At 45.7% G+C, this 16,841-nt stretch overlaps 1 protein-coding gene across 1 annotated transcript in view; it reads left to right on the top strand.

Annotated features, from left to right (window-relative positions):
* UBR5 (ubiquitin protein ligase E3 component n-recognin 5) overlaps window positions 1-16,841 on the top strand; it is a 160,812-nt gene that overhangs the window by 102,191 nt on the left and 41,780 nt on the right. The window contains exons 36-39 of the mRNA XM_074986831.1: window positions 5,845-5,956; window positions 12,859-12,990; window positions 15,614-15,871; window positions 16,497-16,765. Of these exons, the coding sequence (XP_074842932.1) occupies window positions 5,845-5,956; window positions 12,859-12,990; window positions 15,614-15,871; window positions 16,497-16,765 (771 nt within the window). The remainder of the gene's footprint in view (window positions 1-5,844; window positions 5,957-12,858; window positions 12,991-15,613; window positions 15,872-16,496; window positions 16,766-16,841) is intronic.

Consider the following 16,841-nt stretch of genomic DNA (forward strand, 5'->3'; position numbering starts at 1 on the left):
AGCCCCTCTCCGCACAGGGCTGTGGAGTTGCTTTCTCACAGCCCTCCGCTTATGTTGCAGACTCCAACCAGAAGGCAGGGGTCCCCCCTAGCTTACCCGGAGCCCCCTTCTCCATTTTTTGCAACCAGCCTCACCCTGGCTGGGACCACCTTCACCCTTCCTGGGGTTTGAACCGCTGGACTATTATGCAAAATCGCTCTCTCCAGCCCTCCCCCAGACGCAGAGGGTATGCACCAAGGGAGTGGTCTAGGTCACCTTCCCAAGAGCAGTGCCTATACTGCCATGGTCGCCCCTACCACGCGGGGCATAGACACCATCGGCTATCTACTAGGGAAAGATCCCCACAAACGATCTCGTACCCCCGAGGGCAATTGCGACCGGGGACAGAGACTCAAGCATCTCAGGGGGGACTGGTTATGGAACCCCGAGATTTTCCCTCGCAAACCTCTAGCGAGAGGGTGTACCATCACCAGCAGGAACCGGAAGGGTCCAGAGAGACGTACCCCAGCGGTTCCTCGCTCTCCTCCCCGGACGAGGCTACGGCCCCGGGGGACGTCCATCCTCCGGATGATCTCAAACAGTTCCAAGAGCTGTTTTACAAGGGTGGCCTTCACGCAAGGCATCCAGACAGCTAAGGTGCAAGAGAAACACCATAAGCTCCTCAAAAATCTGAGACCTCCAGCCTCCTCCAAAATAGCAATACCGCTTGATGACGCAATCTTGGAGTCTGCCACTATGATATGGCAGACTCCTGCGACTATTCCGCCTGTCCACAAGAGAGCGGGAAAAAAAACAAAAAAACAAAAAAAAAACTTTGTGCCGACAAAGGGCACGGAGCTCCTGTTCAGCCACCCACAACCAAATTCCTTGGTGGTGGAGTCGTCGCAATGTGGGGGAACAGACAAACATGCCAAAAAGCTAGAGCTGTTGGGCAGAAAGGTCTACTCCTCCTCCACTCTACTGTTGCGAATGGCAAATTACGCAGCGCATCTAGCGAACCATAATTTCGACAACCACATTAGGTTAACCTCCCTCATGGACTCGCTTCCAGAGGGCAAGAAACCAGTGCTCAAGGCCATCATGCAAGAAGGCTACGCGGCCTCGAGGATGGGAGTTCAGATCGCCCTGGATGTTGCGGACACAGCAGCACGCTCCACAGCTACGGCAGTGGTGATGCTAAGGGAGTCCTGGCTCCAGACTCCGGGTATACCAAGGGCCTGCAGACAGAGATAGTCGATCTTCCCTTCGACTCGCAGAAGCTGTTTGCTGAATTAACTGACTCGGTCCTTCATTCCAGTAAAGATTTAAGAGCCACACTTAGGACCCTGGGGATTTATACCCCTCCATACAGAAAGAAAAGTACTACCCTCAACAAAGATGGTACCAGTACCAGCAACAGCGTCCCCAGTACCACAGGGCTTATGAGCAAGGGCGACATCAACAGCACCAGCAGTACAGAACTCCCAGGCGTCGTTCCCAACACAGCCGTGCGTCCTCAGGGCAGGGCCAAAGGCCACAAGTTTGACACACAGATCCAGGGCTGCGCCATCACTACCATCGCAAGGTCATCCGAAGCGGTTATTCCACCATCGCCTCCGACCATTCTATAACCAGTGGCAAAGGATCACCACAGACGAATGGGTGCTGGAGATCATAGCCACGGGGTACGCCATCCCCTTCCAGTCGCTCCCACCGCCATGACCTCCACCCAGGCCCCACCTCCAGGAGGCCTCCCACGTAGCGAGGCTCAAGCAGGAGGTAGACCATCTAATGCTCATAGGGGCAGTGGAAAGAGTGCCGGAGCAACTGCAAGGGAGAGGGTTCTACTCAAGGTACTTCCTCACGGGGAAAAAGACAGGAGGCGGGAGGTCCATCTTAGGTTTTCGAGGCCTCAACCGGTACCTGCGCAAGCAACGCTTTCGGATGATCACAATCACCTCCATCCTTACGGCACTAGACGATGGAGATTGGTTCGCAGCCCTCGACTTATAAGACGCGTATTTTCACATAACTATTCATCTGGCTCACCTACGATTCCTCTGGTTTTTCATGGTAGGCAAAGAACATTTTCAATACAAGGTCCTACCGTTTGGCCTCTCCTCGGCCCCCAGAGTCTTCACCAAGCCCTTGGCAGTGGTGTCAGCCTACCTGCACAGACAGGGGGTATTTATATTCCAGTATCCGGATGACTGCCTACTCAAAGGGGCCTCGAAGGAGGAGGTACTACGCATGATATGCGTCACAGCAGGCACGTTCTCTTTGCTCGGCCTGGTTATCAATCTGACAAAATCAAAGATAGACCCCACACAGGACATAGAGTTCGTAGGGGCACGCATAAATTCTATTACAGCGAGGACGTATCTACCAGAGACTCGCTTTCGGGCCGTCGGCTCCCTCGTGCAAGTCTTCGCCTTCAGCCCTACAGTGCTGGTTCTGACGTGCTTACAGCTGCTGGGCCACATGGCAGCAGCGACGTTCGTAGAACAGAACGCCAGGTTACACATGCGCAGCATGCAGCACTGGCTGGCGAGCGTATACAACCCGGCAGCACACACTGTTCACAGGGTGGCGTCGCCCACAACAGAGGTGCGCAAATCCCTGCAATGTGGGTAAACCCCGAGAACCTGCTAACAGGGGTACCCTTCCACCAACCACACATATTGGTTTTTCTTACTACAGATGCCTCCCTCATAGGGTGGGGAGCACACATGGGCGAAGAGGTGACGCAAGGGCTGTGGTCCTCCACGGAGCAGTCACTGCACACAAATATACTGGAGCTCAGAGCAGTGTTCAACGCCTGCAGACACTTTCGAGACCATATAAAAGGCAAAGTAGTCGGGATCAGTATAGACAATACCTCCACCATGTTTTATATAAATCGGCAAGGAGGAGCTCAGTCCCGTGCCTTATGTGCAGAAGCAGTCCGGTCGTGAAACTGCTGCATCGCCAACAATATAACCTTGAAAGCCTCGTACTTCCCAGGCGCTCACAATGTGAAGGCAGACCAGCTGAGCAGGCGTTTCGCACGCACGCACGAGTGGCAGATCCATCCCGATCTGCTGCAACCGATTTTTCATGCATGGGGTTTTTCCCCAGATAGACCTGTTTGCTACTCAGCACAACAAGAAGTGCCCACGATTCTGCTCCAGGGCAGGACTGGGACGGGGGTCCCTGAGGGACGCCTTCGCGATCTCATGGAGGGGCCCCCTGCTTTACGCTTTCCCTCCCACAGTGCTGATCCACAAAGTGTTGCAGAAAGCCAGGAGGGAAGGAGCCTGAATGATCCCGACAGTCCCAACGTGGGATCGACAGCAATGGTTCCCCCTACTCCTGCGCATGTCGGACCGGCCACCGATGCCCCTTCCGGTGGCGCCGGATCTGCTCACGCAAGCCCAGGGGTCCATAGTGCATCCGCACCCCCAAGGCCTGCGACTACAAACGTGGTTAATCCATGGCTCAGCTCCCTAGAGAGCACATGTACGGAGGAAGTGCAGCAAGTCCTAGAAAGTAGCAGGAGGACTTCCACCAGGAAGACCTACAAGCAGAAATGGACTCGCTTTACGGCATGGTGTTCTACCAAACAGCTAGCCCCCCTTTCGGTGCCTATGGCTGTGATATTAGAGTATTTACTGGACCTCAAGAGAGGAGGACTCTCGCTATCCTCGTTTAAGGTCCACCTTGCCGCCTTTTTGGCATTCAGACACGGAGAGACAGGGCACATGGTGTTCGCCCATCCCATGGTTACCAGGTTCCTTAAAGGGCTGGTAAACCTATACCCCCCTCGGAAACCGCTTCCACTTTCGTGGAACTTGGACCTGGTGCTTAATGCGAAAAGGGGACCACCGTTCGAGCCTTTGGCCACGGTTTCCCTCTGCCTCCTTATGATAAAGACAATCTTTCTTCTCACAATCACGTCAGCTCGCAGGGTGAGCGAGCTTGCGGCAGTTATGGCAACGCCACCCTGCGCTGTTTTTTCCAAGGAGGTGGTAACCATACGGCTGCATCCAGCCTTTGTTCCTAAAGTTTCTTTCTGAGTTTCATACTAACGAACCTATTGTTTACCCTCGTTTTATCCAAAGCCTCATAACTCTAAGAAAGAGGCGCGCCTACACCTCCTGGACGTGAGGAGGCGCTAGCTTTCTATATAGACAGGACCAAGTCCTTCCAGAGAACGGATAGACTCCTAGTCTCTATCGCTCCCAAATCAAAAGGAGAATGTCTCTCTTCGCAGAGAATCTCGAAGCACATCGTATCTTGCATAAAAATGTGCTACAAACTCAAAGAGACTCCTTTCCTGGCCATGCCCAGGGCTCATTCCACTAGGGCGGTGGCAGCATCAACAGCCCTTTTTCAAGGGCGTTGCACTAAAAGACATTTGCAGAGTGGCGACCTGGTCATCCTGTGACACCTTCGCCAAACATTACGCCCTTCACAGGGTATTCCAAGAGGATACCCGTCTCTCGACAGCGGTCCTCTCGGGGACAAGTTGCACATAATCCGATTACCCACCTCCTATCTTGGGTTACTGCTGAGTAGTCACCTAATGTGGAGCACTCACGGGGACACTCGAAGAAGAAAGAAAGGTTACTCACCGTAGTAACGGTGGTTCTTTGAGATGTGTCCCCGTGGGTGCTCCACTACCCGCCCATCCTCCCCGCTCCGGATCTCTGTTTAGTGTTTTGCAGGAGCATCCGAGGCGGTTGGTCAAGGAACTGGCGGGGACTGGATCGCGCACGTGGCCGGGAGCGCGCGGGGGAGTGGCGCGCACCGGCGCATGCGCGGTCCGGCAGAAACTGCTTGGAAGATCCGGTCTGCGGCGCCGGGCGAGCCCGACACCTAATGTGGAACACCCAGGGGGACACATCTTGAAGAACCACCGTTACTACGGTGAGTAACCTTTCTTTCCCCATTCCACATCCTCCACCCCATTTTTCTGATTTGCCAACCTGGATAACAATTTTTGGACCTCTGTGTTTTATATATTGAGTCTGTTCTGGTAAGGCTGTGATCTGAAGAAGTGGGTCTGTCCCATGACAGCTCATCACCTAATAAATTATTTTATTAGTCTTTAAAGTGCTACATGACTGCTTTTTTGTTTTAATGGTGTTGAGACTGCATGATCTCCAGCAGTGCTGAAAGCAAGGTCTGGTATACGTTGGAAAAAAGTATGGTGAAGGTTTGCTTTTTGAGATAGTATGATTTGACATGATTACAGTGTGGTTCAGTCCTGCTATGGAAGCAGGCTTGGACTGAATGGTGTTTAGACATGTTCTTAAATTTGAATTCTGTGAAACTGGAATGATCCAGAATACCATTAAAGTAATACTGAGTCCTTTTCAAGCTGTATGTTTTAAGTGATTTGGGTGATATTTTGTTATAAAAATCAGTTAACATACAGTAGATTTCAAAGCATAGGTCCACAAGCAGTGTTTTCCGTTGGATAAGATCCCATGTAGGTTTCTAGATGGCTGCTAATAATAATAAAAAGACTATGCATTTAAAAAGGGTTAATTAAACCTCGTGTTCATGACCAGAATTTCCTTCTCAGTATTAGACTGTGATGTCTAAGCCAGTTTTATCTTTGGATGCCTTATCTGTTCCATAGTACTTCATTTGTGACCTGTCAGATTGGCTTCCACGCAGACCAAACCAAATAAATGCCTTCTGCCTCCTCACTCCTGCTCGAGTTGCATGCATACGTTTTACTGGTATTGCTGCAGGAAACAGCATTGTTGCCTTACAGTATGATTTACAGAATAAAATGTTGGAAAAAGCAGAAAGTTTTTACTTCAACAAAACTGAGATAGACATGTTACAGCTTAATAATAAAAAAGCATTTTCCAGGTTGAAGTGGTTGAAGGAGTAGCTGGAGAAGAAGACCACCATGATGAACAAGAAGAACATGGTGAAGAAAATGCTGAAGCAGAAGGACATCATGATGAGCATGATGAAGATGGTAAGCACTTTTCATTCATATACTATTTCTTTATTAACAGTTTTATTCCATAATGCAAAAGGAGCATATTTCCTTCCTCCTTCCTTCCACTCTCTACCCTTTTTACAGACAAGACGCTTGACAAACCAGTCAAAAAATCCCCTCCCAAAGACAGAGTGGCATGTAATCTTTTGTACATCTAAAAGCATAATGTAGTCTCAGAGAGGTAGCCATGTTAGTCTTTATCTTTGCAAAACAGTCCGTAGCAAACAGTCCTGTAGCACCTTAAAGAATAACTATTTATGAGGTAATGAGCTTTCATGGGAAATATCCACTTCAGATTCTGGAGCATGACTGAGAGAAAAACTGAGAGAAACTGAAGAATCAGCTAAATTTAAAATTTGAAGGGGTGCGGGGGAGGTGAAGGGAGAGGAAAAGAGGGGCAGGGAGAAACCAGAATCTCTGGGACGTGTTAATTAAGTAGGATGTCTGCCATCTCTGAATATAACAGGTAGGAAAATTGAGCACTTTAACTTGGCAAATAATGACTTAATGGCTTGTCGTCTCAGAGAGGTAGCAGTGTTTGTCCACAAAAATAAAAATAAAAATAAAATAAAATAAAGAACAGTTCTGTAGCACCTTAAAGACTAGCAGTATTATTTGTTAGGTGATGAGCTTTCATGAGGCGGAGAATACTGGTAACTGAGAGAAAAATAATTTTAAAAAAATTGAAAAAAAACCTGATGAATCAGCTGGATGGGGAAGGGAGGAGGAAAAAAGCCCCTGCAAAGTGTCTAAGTTAACTGGGATGCCTGTGGGCAAATTATCCTTGTAATGCATAAGGTAATTGGTATCTTTGTTGAGTTCATGTTCATGGGTATCAAACTTGAAAATAATTTCCAATTCAGATGTCTCCCTTTGTAATCTGGTGTTAAAATCTCTTTGTTTTTAAAATGCGTGCCATTAAGTGTTGATAGTGTATCCTGCCAAATTAAAATGCTCACTAACCAGTTTATCTGTATTCAAATTCCCCATGTCTGATTTGTGTCCATTCATTCTTTGGCAAAGTGGTTGTCTAGTTTGTCCAATATACACAGCAGAGGGACATTGCTGGCACATGACGGCATATATCACATTAGTGGAAGTGCAGCAATGAGAGCCTCTGATCATGTAACTGATGTGGTTAGGTCCAGTGATGATGTATTTAGTATTTACATTAGAGGACTATTTTTTCAAAGGAAAATCATACTACAGTTCTTCCTAGCATGTCAGCAAAATAGTAGGGGCGAAAAAAAACCCTGAAGTATCTAATTTATTTGAAATTTCAAAACCCACCTGAATAAAGTCTGTCACAAGTGTTTTATGGGCTAGAAACTGTTCCAGATTAAAAAATGAGTAGAAAGTCAGTTTTAAATATTAGGAAAGATTAGGTGGGACACCCCAGTGATTCAGAAAAGGACAATATTTTCATTCACAATTATTAATGATATAATTGGAGTGAATGAGGCGATGGCATAAATTTTAAATTACCCAGTTATTTAGGTTATTCAAGAGTGAAAAAGACAGGACTACTAGAGAAACATGACACAACTTCAGGGAAGTGAATAGCATGATGGGGGAAAAATGCATTATTGCCAAATGCAAAGTAATACAGATTGTGGAAAAAATTTTTTTTTGAATTGCTAGCACACTTAGAAAAATAAAAGGGGTATAAACATTTATGTTTGAGGTCTTAAGACAGCTGCAAATTATTAGGTTAGAGAAGATTTCTTCCTATGGCAAACTATTCCATAATATCGAAACAAAAAAGCAGTCGAGTAGCACTTTAAAGACTAACAAAACAACTTATTAGGTGAGCTTTCTCCGGACAGCCCCACCCCTTCAGACCACAGCCATACCAGAACAGACCCAACATTCAAGGCACAGAGAACCAAAAACAGTAATCAAGGTTGACAAATCAGAAAAAAATTATCAAGGCCTGCAAATTAGAAAGTAGAGGGACAGAAGAGTGGGGAAGGGGAGCCAAGAACCAGATTAAGCTAAGCATGCAAAAGAGCCCCTATAACATATAATGCTTCTGCAACTGTGCTCAGACTGATATTATACGCAAACAATGCCAAATGAGATACAATCTCAACTATGTTGATTGTTATGTTGTCCAGAGTCTCAAAAATAACCCAGGCATTATAATCAAACCAGCTGACAAAAGGGGTGCTGTTGTCATCATGCATAAGTCAGACTGCTAATGTGGGGCGGCTGGGCGGCTCTCCAGCACCACATTTTGGAGGCCTCTCTCCTCTGATCCCACTTTGGAATTCCAGGGGAAATTACAACTGCTTGAGGAGCTCCCTGCTGCTACTCAGAACCTTATTCACTCAACTCAGATTATTCTATTTACTTCCCGAAATCCACAAATCTGGGAGCCCTGGACGCCCTATCATTTCGGGTATTGGTGCCCTTGCCAACGGACTATCAAGTTATGCAGATTCTGTCCTCAAACTCTATGCTACCAACACTCTCAGCTATCTCCGAGATACCACTGACTTCCTGAGGAAAGTAACAAAACACTGGAAAAGTTCCTGACAACACCATCCTTGCCACCATAGATGTAGAGGCTCTGTGCACTAATGTTCCACACAAAAACATATTATAAGTGATTAGGAATACCATCCCTGATGTCGCCACAGCCAATGTGGTGTCTGACCTCTGTAGCTTTGTTCTTGCCCACAGTTGTTTCCGATGTGGGAATGGTTTGTGCCTCCAGATTGGTGGAACTGCTGTGGGCACCCTCATGGCCCAACAATATGCTGGTATATTTATGGCTGGCCTGGAACTGTGATTCCTTGACTCTTGTCCCCTCTTGCCCCTCCTTTACTTGAGGTGCATTGATGACATCTTTATGGTTTGGACCCCTGGTGTGGAGACTCTGGAGGAATTCCACAGGGACTTTGACAGTCTGCACCCCACCATCAACTTGTGCCTCGATTGCGCCGCGCGGGGGTGCATTTCCTGAACACTACAGTACAAATCCAGGATGGCCTGATCAGTACCACACTCTACCAGAAACCCACTGATCGCTGTGCTTGCCTGCAGGCTTCTGGCTTCTATGCTGCACACGTGGCTGGATCCATTGTTTACAGTCAACCCCTTGGGTGCAATCGCAATTGGTCTGATCCTACTGACAGAAACCGAAGAGTACAGGGCACTGGTCCTGGAGCTTTTCCTTACGGCAGAGCTCGCTGCCAGCTTTGTCCACATGTCTGTTCTGGAGGTGCCATCGCTCGACCTGACTAGGTTATTCACAGAATCACGGGCACATTCTCATGTTCCTCAACTAACAAACATCATATATGCCATCGTGTGCCGGCGATGCCCAGATGCTTTGTGTGTTGGATGGACTTCGAACTCTCTTGGACGGAGAGTTGGTGGGTATAGGGCAGACAGGGGAACACTCCTGATCCAAAAACTTGTCAGCCAGGATTTTAATGAGTGGGCCATTCTGTTAATGACTTGAGGGTTTGCGTCTCACTGAGGAGGAATTTTCACGGCAGTCTGGAGGGAGATGCTGCTGGACTCTCTTTTATACTCAAATTTGACACATTAATGCATGGTTTGAACTGGGATGGGAATTTTCTGGGTCATTATGGGGGCTCTTTTGCATTGTGATTTGTCAACCTTGATTACTATTTTTGGTTCTCTGCCTTGAACGTTAGGTCTGTTCTGGTCTGGCTGTGGTCTGAAGAAGTGGGTCTGTCCCACGAAAGCTCACCTAATAAATTATTTTGTTAGTCTTTAAAGTGCTTCTTGACTGCTTTTTTGTTTTGATAGTATATAGACTAGCACGGCTTTCTCTCTGTTACTATTCCGTAATAGTCTAATGTGCGAACTGTTGCACTTTTGTTTTATGTGACTGGTATCAGTCACTGCCAGAGACAGTGTGTCAGCCTATATGGACCACAATTCAGATTAAGTATGGTATTTTCTATGTTTCTAAAGTCAGAATTACCCTGGCTTTTCCTTTTGAATAATTTTATTTGCATATAATCCTAATTATCTAGATTTTGGGTTTGTCCAGTATTGAAAAGTGAGTAGAAACTAAGTGTTACCGACAGACTCCACTTACTTGAAGGCTGCAGCTGCTCCCAAGATAATTCAGATATTATTTTGTCTGTACATGTTGTTTCTTGAAAGAGTACATGAGCTTATAATTAATGACTATGGGTACATCTACACTACCTGATAGAATGACATGATCAGGGTCAACCTTCCAGGATTCGATTTTAGTGCATCTAGTGGGCACATGCAAAATTGAACTATCAAAGGTTGACAGTTGACACTTTTACTACTCAATTTTGCAAGGAGTAAGGAAGGGCAACAGGAGAAGTTCTCCCATCGACCTCCTTCAGTGAAGATGACCAGGTAAGTCGATGATAGATATGTCAATTCCACCTACATTATTGCCGTATCTGCAACTGCGTATCTACAGTCAACTTTAAGGTCTAGTGTATATCGAGGATGTGAGTGACATAAGAATAAATTTGAATATTGATTAGGCTAAGTCAGTCACACCAGAGCAATGGACTGGACTAAAACTGAGTCCTTACCAATGCTCCCAGGATTTTACCCCGCGACCCTGCTCGCCGTCTACGGTGGGTCTAATCACAACGGGGTTTCAGGGTGTGTGAACTGCGCTGCTGCGGTGTGTTTACCCAAGGAAGAAATACCAACAAGATGTCAGGTTCAAACAGGGAGAAAGGGTTTATTTTATAACACCAAAGTATGGATTGTGGTAAGCTAAGCAACACAAAATATATGGACCCTTGTTTTTCTGAAATAAGCACAGGATTTGAATACTAATTGGCTTATAGCCTTAAACAATAGGTAACTGCTATAACAGCACTGCTATCTAACCCCTCAGCTACTTACTGCGCCTCCGGGACGGGCCGTGCAGCCTTCGATGCGTGCTGTAAAATGGAAAGATTAACTTCAGAGCTGTATTGTATTTATTTATCCCTGGATCTTCCTGAGGTTCACCAGGTCGCTCAACCCTTGGCCGACTACCGCGGGGAGCAGATCTTACTTAGAAAAAGAATTTGCCTGCGCTAAGCTAGGTCAATTCTCTAGTTAAATGGGTTGCCCTGCTGGCCAAGCAGGGGAGAGCCCAGTATATGCGGGGTTTCCTTCTGAGAGGTTTTCCCCTTAGTTAAGTGGAGAGGTTTTCCTAGTTAAAGGTTATCCCCTCAAAAAATGGTACTGCCTATTTCGACCACCTTGTTATGGTAGCCCTTTATTGCAGACCTTCATTACCCTTAAAGGGTTACTAAGAATACCAGGGTTTTCCCTTTATAGGGTTATCCCTGACCGCTTTACCCTCCTAAATAGGGGGGAACTTATAGCTCTGGATTATAATTATAAAGCAGTTTACCTAACTACCCTTCTGTGTGCATGTAATAGTTTTAGGCTAGATCAATAGCATTGGCCTCCTGTGCCTTTACAAAGAGACAAGGAGTACAAAATATAAGACGCAGATCATGGACTTGGGAAAGTCCCAATCCACCCTCTGTTACAAAATTATATAAAAACATTAACTGCTCACCTAATTGTTTATATTAACCTTAAAGCCAGACCATAAATACCTCCTTATTCCTGCTCTGTGATCCAGGCGCTGGGCCTGTAGTTCTCTTCGAGCTAGGAAGTTATGACCCTCACGGCGCGCTTGTACGGCAGCCGCGTCAGGTCAGATAGTAAAGGAGGAAGAAAAAGAGAGCCAGGAGGAAGAACCAGCTTGGTTAACAAAAACCTCCTGTATTTTTTAGGAACGACTGTGATATTTCAGACACCGGCCTGAGCTAGGGTCGGTGACTGGAAGGGCAGGGTCGCTGCTGCGGTTTCCCCGTGCAGGGCACCGTTGTTAGGCGGTACAGTCTGCCGGGCAAACCCTCCGGATAGAAGAACCGGAGCCTTACTAGTGATTTTTGCTCTGTATAGGCTAGAGCTCTTCTGGTCTTTTGGCTGGAACTCTTCTGTTCTTCATCGGCCCACAGCAGCTAGCGAGCGATGACTGACACGCAGGTCAGCTTCGGCTCTTCCGCCAGCGATGTTCGGCTACAGGCTCAGTCCAGCTCTTAGCTCAGTCCTTCTCTGTAGTCTTCTTTCTTCTTCTTCTGCTCTCCTCCAAGGTCTGGTCCAGAATGCCCCAAGCAGGGCTGCTCTCCTGAATATATGCAGCCTGGGTGGACCTGTTTGACAACTTCTGCCTGCTAGGTCCTCCTCAGTGCCACAATGTATCAAAGGGGCATTTGACTATTACATATGGATAAGGATTCTAAATTGACCAATCAGTTTGAAACCTTTCAAACCATAACTTCATACATATTCATAGCCCGCCGAATATTAATTGCAACTGTCATTCTCTAACTGTCATTTTCCAGCGGCCATTTTGTGTATCTGAACACTATTCTAATAGTAAATATACTTTACAATTCTTTTAGTTTTGATGTGGTTTGTGAGGGAAATATGTCACCACTGCTGGTAAAGCAGATTATAAGTTTGAATGCTTAGCTTAAGAGCTGTTTGGTTAGGATGCAGGGCAACCACACAGACACCACAGCTCATGGACAGGGACATATAAATCACCTCAGAAGAGGATATTTCTACAGTGTAGACTTGGCCTCAGTCATACATATGCTCAGGCAGCAGAGTTAAGGTTGAGAATGTCACTTCAAATGTAAAATCTTGTGACTTGAGTTCTTAAGTGTCAAAGCTTAAAAGAAATAAAAGTGTAGAACTGAGACGGCAATAAGTTGCTTAGTGCTATCTTATAATTTTGAGATGTGGTAAATATACAAGACTATACAAATTCCTTTGGTGTTAAATTATTTTCTGTTCAGATGTTAATGTTGTGGGTTTTTTTGCATTTATAGGCAGTGACATGGAGCTGGATCTACTAGCAGCAGCTGAAACAGAAAGTGACAGTGAGAGTAACCACAGCAACCAGGATAATGCTAGTGGGCGCAGAAGTGTAGTCACTGCAGCTACTGCAGGATCAGAAGCAGGTATCCCATTTCATCCTCTCTTTTATTGTTCTTCATCACAGCCATGTCTACACTTACAACTGATGCAGTGGAGGTAGGGCCTTTCTTATGCATACACAGAATATGCAGCTGCATAGGGAGCCTGACATTTTGGAGCACCTGCTGGGTTTTAAGGTCCATGTACCTGCTTCTTGCTGTCCCTGTTTTGTGGCTCTCTTTCCTCTGGATAACTTAAAAGTTCAAAGCCTGACAGACCTATTAGCAAAAAAACCTGAACCTGTGAAAGAGCCATTCACCAGGCATTTGTCAGCTTCAGGATTATCCTATCAGCTCTGAATTTACTGTGGTAGTCTACAGGACTTCACTTTAAAATTTACTTTAAAATATTTCATTAGTGTGTTGCTGAAGATTATGAAATCACATTTCTAAAAATAATCTCCCTCCCTCCCTGTTTGACTGCCCTCTGGAATAGGGGCACCAGTTTGTTAGTATAGGGGACCCATAAATCCTTGTATCTAGAGAAGTGTTCCCTGCTCAACTCTTGTACTCCTCTGGAATGAAAGGCGTAAGGTAATTCAACAGAAGTGTGGTGTAAACACTGCAATAAGTTCAGTTTAGCTGTGCTGACTCCAGCTACGTTTCTCATGCAGCTGGAGTAGTGTAACTTATCGTGGGAGTTTGGACAAGGCCTTAAACTTGGATGCCAGTTTTTAGGCATATACTAGAGGATGTACCCAGTGTTGCTTGGGTGCTTGTGGGGCTCAGGGCAGGGTTTGGGGTGTGTGCAAAAGTCAGGGCAGGGGTTGGTAGCTGAGGTGGCGGGGCTCAAGGCATGGTATAGTTGGTGCAGGAATCAGGGTGGGGGAAGCAGTACAATGGGAGGCTCAGGTCAGGAGACTTGTGTGGAGGGGTGCTGGAGTCTGGGTTGGTGGGGAGGACTCAGAGCAGGGGCCTAGCGGTGGGGTGATGCTGGAGTCAGGATTGGGAGTGAGGAAGGGTGCAAGGCAGAGGTCTGGTGGGGGATTCGGGAGTGAAGGGTGGGGTGAGAAGAGGCTCAGGTCAGGGGTCTGGGAATGTATGAGGGTGTTGGAGTGAGGGTTTGGGTGGTGAGGAGGGGCTCAGGGCAATGGCCTGGGACATTGGAGCCAGAGGAGCCAGCATGGACTGTGCTCCCTGGGTGGTATCTCCCTTGAATTGGCCATGGCAGGGGCCACACAGTGGTTCCCTAGGGCTGGCTGCAGCAGTACTAGGTGGGGGAGAGGGCAGGAAGCTTACCTCAGCCCTTGCTGGTTCAGTGGGGTTCTAGCTGTCCTGGTTCTACAAGTCTGGCCTCTTGGTGCTCCCTGTGCTCATTGAACAGCATAACTCTCTCTCCTGGTTTACCTCTCCCCTTGCTGTGCTATGGAGAACGGTTTCATTCTAGGCACATCCTTTCTCCTGGCACAACCAAATCTTTATCTTACTTTAAATCATGGTACCAAATTTGGTGTTCTGTAGCTCCCTTACCATTTAGGAGAAGTTCTCGAACCAATGGAGAGAGAGACTTGCTTGCTCACAGATAAACTCTCTCAAATGTAGTACATGATATAGGAAAGTATCTGATTAAGTACAAGTTGAGAGAGACTTCCTGTAACAAGTTCTAATATTTGAGGGTTGCATGCAGCCTAGTGCCAAAGGCGGTAAAGGGCTGTGAACAAATGCTGGAGAAATGTGGGGAAAGAATTATTTCTTCTCCTGTTTTAATTCAGTACTTAAATAAGACTTTTCTCCTCCCATAATCTTCTCTCTGAAGCTAATCCTTCTCACTTAACTTGGATTTGCAGAAGTTACTTTGAGTTACCTTATTTCAAACTTGGTGCCATCCAAACAGCACCGAAGTTTGAAATAAGGAGCTATGTTGAAGTCTCTGCTACCCCTCTCATGACGAGAGGTAGCTGAAATGGCATACTGCATTCAAAACAGTGCTGCTGTTTTGAGTGTGTTGTTTAGCCCTGCAGTTGTATCCCAAAAAACAACAATAGTGTGACAATAGCCTTAATGTCTTGAGTTTCAGTGAAAAGGGAGTATGCAGCCCTCTTACGAGAAGTGGGCTCTCGTAGTATGGCATTATGTTGCTGTGCAACTATTTTTAGTGTCACTATGAAAATACCTGGGGTGTTGTAGAAAACAGCATACATTGTTTCTTTTTCCTGTGTAACTAAATACTACTTGTATGTAACTTATAATTTTAAATATTTTTGAGGGCAACAGTTTTGCTTTCTTGTTTGGAAGCAGGATCTTTCTAAAGCAGTTTTGAAGTCAGCTAAAATTCAAGCCCATACTTTGACTTTTTGCTCTATTACCTGTTATTGAAAAGGATTGAGGTTTAATTAAAATATTCCTTAGTCATTTAACTTCCTTTCAAAACACAAGAAGTAAAACTAATTTGATTGCCTTTCTGTAAAACTGTCAGGGAAAGTTAGCATTAGTATTTTAAGGACACTTTGTTAGAATGCATTTCTGGATGTTCTGTAAGCATGGCGCTTGAAAGTTATGAGTGCCTGTTTTGCAGGAAGAAGTTGTTGAACACACGTTTGATAGCTGTACTCTGACAGTGCACCACTACATATAATTGATTTACAGTAAACCCTCTTTTCCTACACAGGTGCTAGCAGTGTTCCAGCATTTTTTTCTGAGGACGATTCTCAGTCAAATGACTCCAGTGATTCAGATAGCAGTAGTAGCCAGAGTGATGACATAGAGCAGGAGACCTTCATGCTTGATGAGCCTTTAGAGCGAACCACAAATAGCTCTCATGCCAATGGTGCTGCTCAAGCTCCCCGTTCAATGCAGTGGGCTGTTCGTAACACCCAGAATCAGAGAACAACAAGCACCACTCCATCAAGTACTTCTGCCCCAGCAGGCAAGTCTCAGCAGTTGCATGTATATCATTTATAAATGGTTTTGGTGTTTAATCTGTACTTATGACCAAATTGGCAGTGCTGTGATCAATGTAGCAGTGTCAGTATAGCAAGTCTGGCAAAGACAAGCTAAGTCGATGGCGGAGTGCTTTTCTGTTGAAAGTAGGTGGTCTGGAGAGCATCTCCCATCAACGTAGCGTGATGTAAACACTGCTGTACATTGATCTAATTTATGTGAACTTCAGTTACGTAACTTACATAACTAAGGTAGCATAATTTAGGTCGATTTACAGCATTAATGTAGACCAGTCAATAGAATTAAGAATTAGATACATTGGTTTGACCACTTATTATCATTTGCTTTAGCTTAAGAGGAGCATGCACAGTGTTAAAGTGCTTTGTCTGTTTAAGATTTAGTTAAGAAATTAGCAGATTACGGTATTGATTTCCGCTGCAAGATGTTAATATTAAGTTTTGCTAGGTAGAGCTGCAGGGTTAGGAAGGGTACTTTATGTTCAATCACCTACAAGTTTAGTTTGTTTTAGTAATCTTTTCTGTTGTGAAGCACAAGATTTAGTAAAGGGTATATAAAATCATTAATGATGTCATACTTTCTCTTATCTTTAGCAAGTTCAGCAGGTCTGATTTATATTGATCCATCAAATTTACGTCGAAGTGGGACCATCAGCACAAGTGCTGCAGCAGCAGCTGCAGCTTTAGAAGCTAGCAATGCAAGCAGCTATTTAACTTCTGCAAGCAGTTTAGCGAGGGCCTACAGTATTGTGATCCGACAGATATCTGATTTGATGGGTTTGATTCCCAAATACAATCATCTGGTATACTCCCAGATCCCTGCTGCCGTCAAACTGACTTACCAGGATGCAGTAAACTTGCAGGTATGGTGCAACTAGAACATTCTGGACACATACCGGTTTCAGTGCTAACATTTTTTTAAAAATATGTGGATTTGCA

This window comes from Carettochelys insculpta, chromosome 2 (assembly GCF_033958435.1).
Source record: "Carettochelys insculpta isolate YL-2023 chromosome 2, ASM3395843v1, whole genome shotgun sequence".
In the NCBI taxonomy this organism is placed as follows: Eukaryota; Metazoa; Chordata; order Testudines; family Carettochelyidae; genus Carettochelys; species Carettochelys insculpta.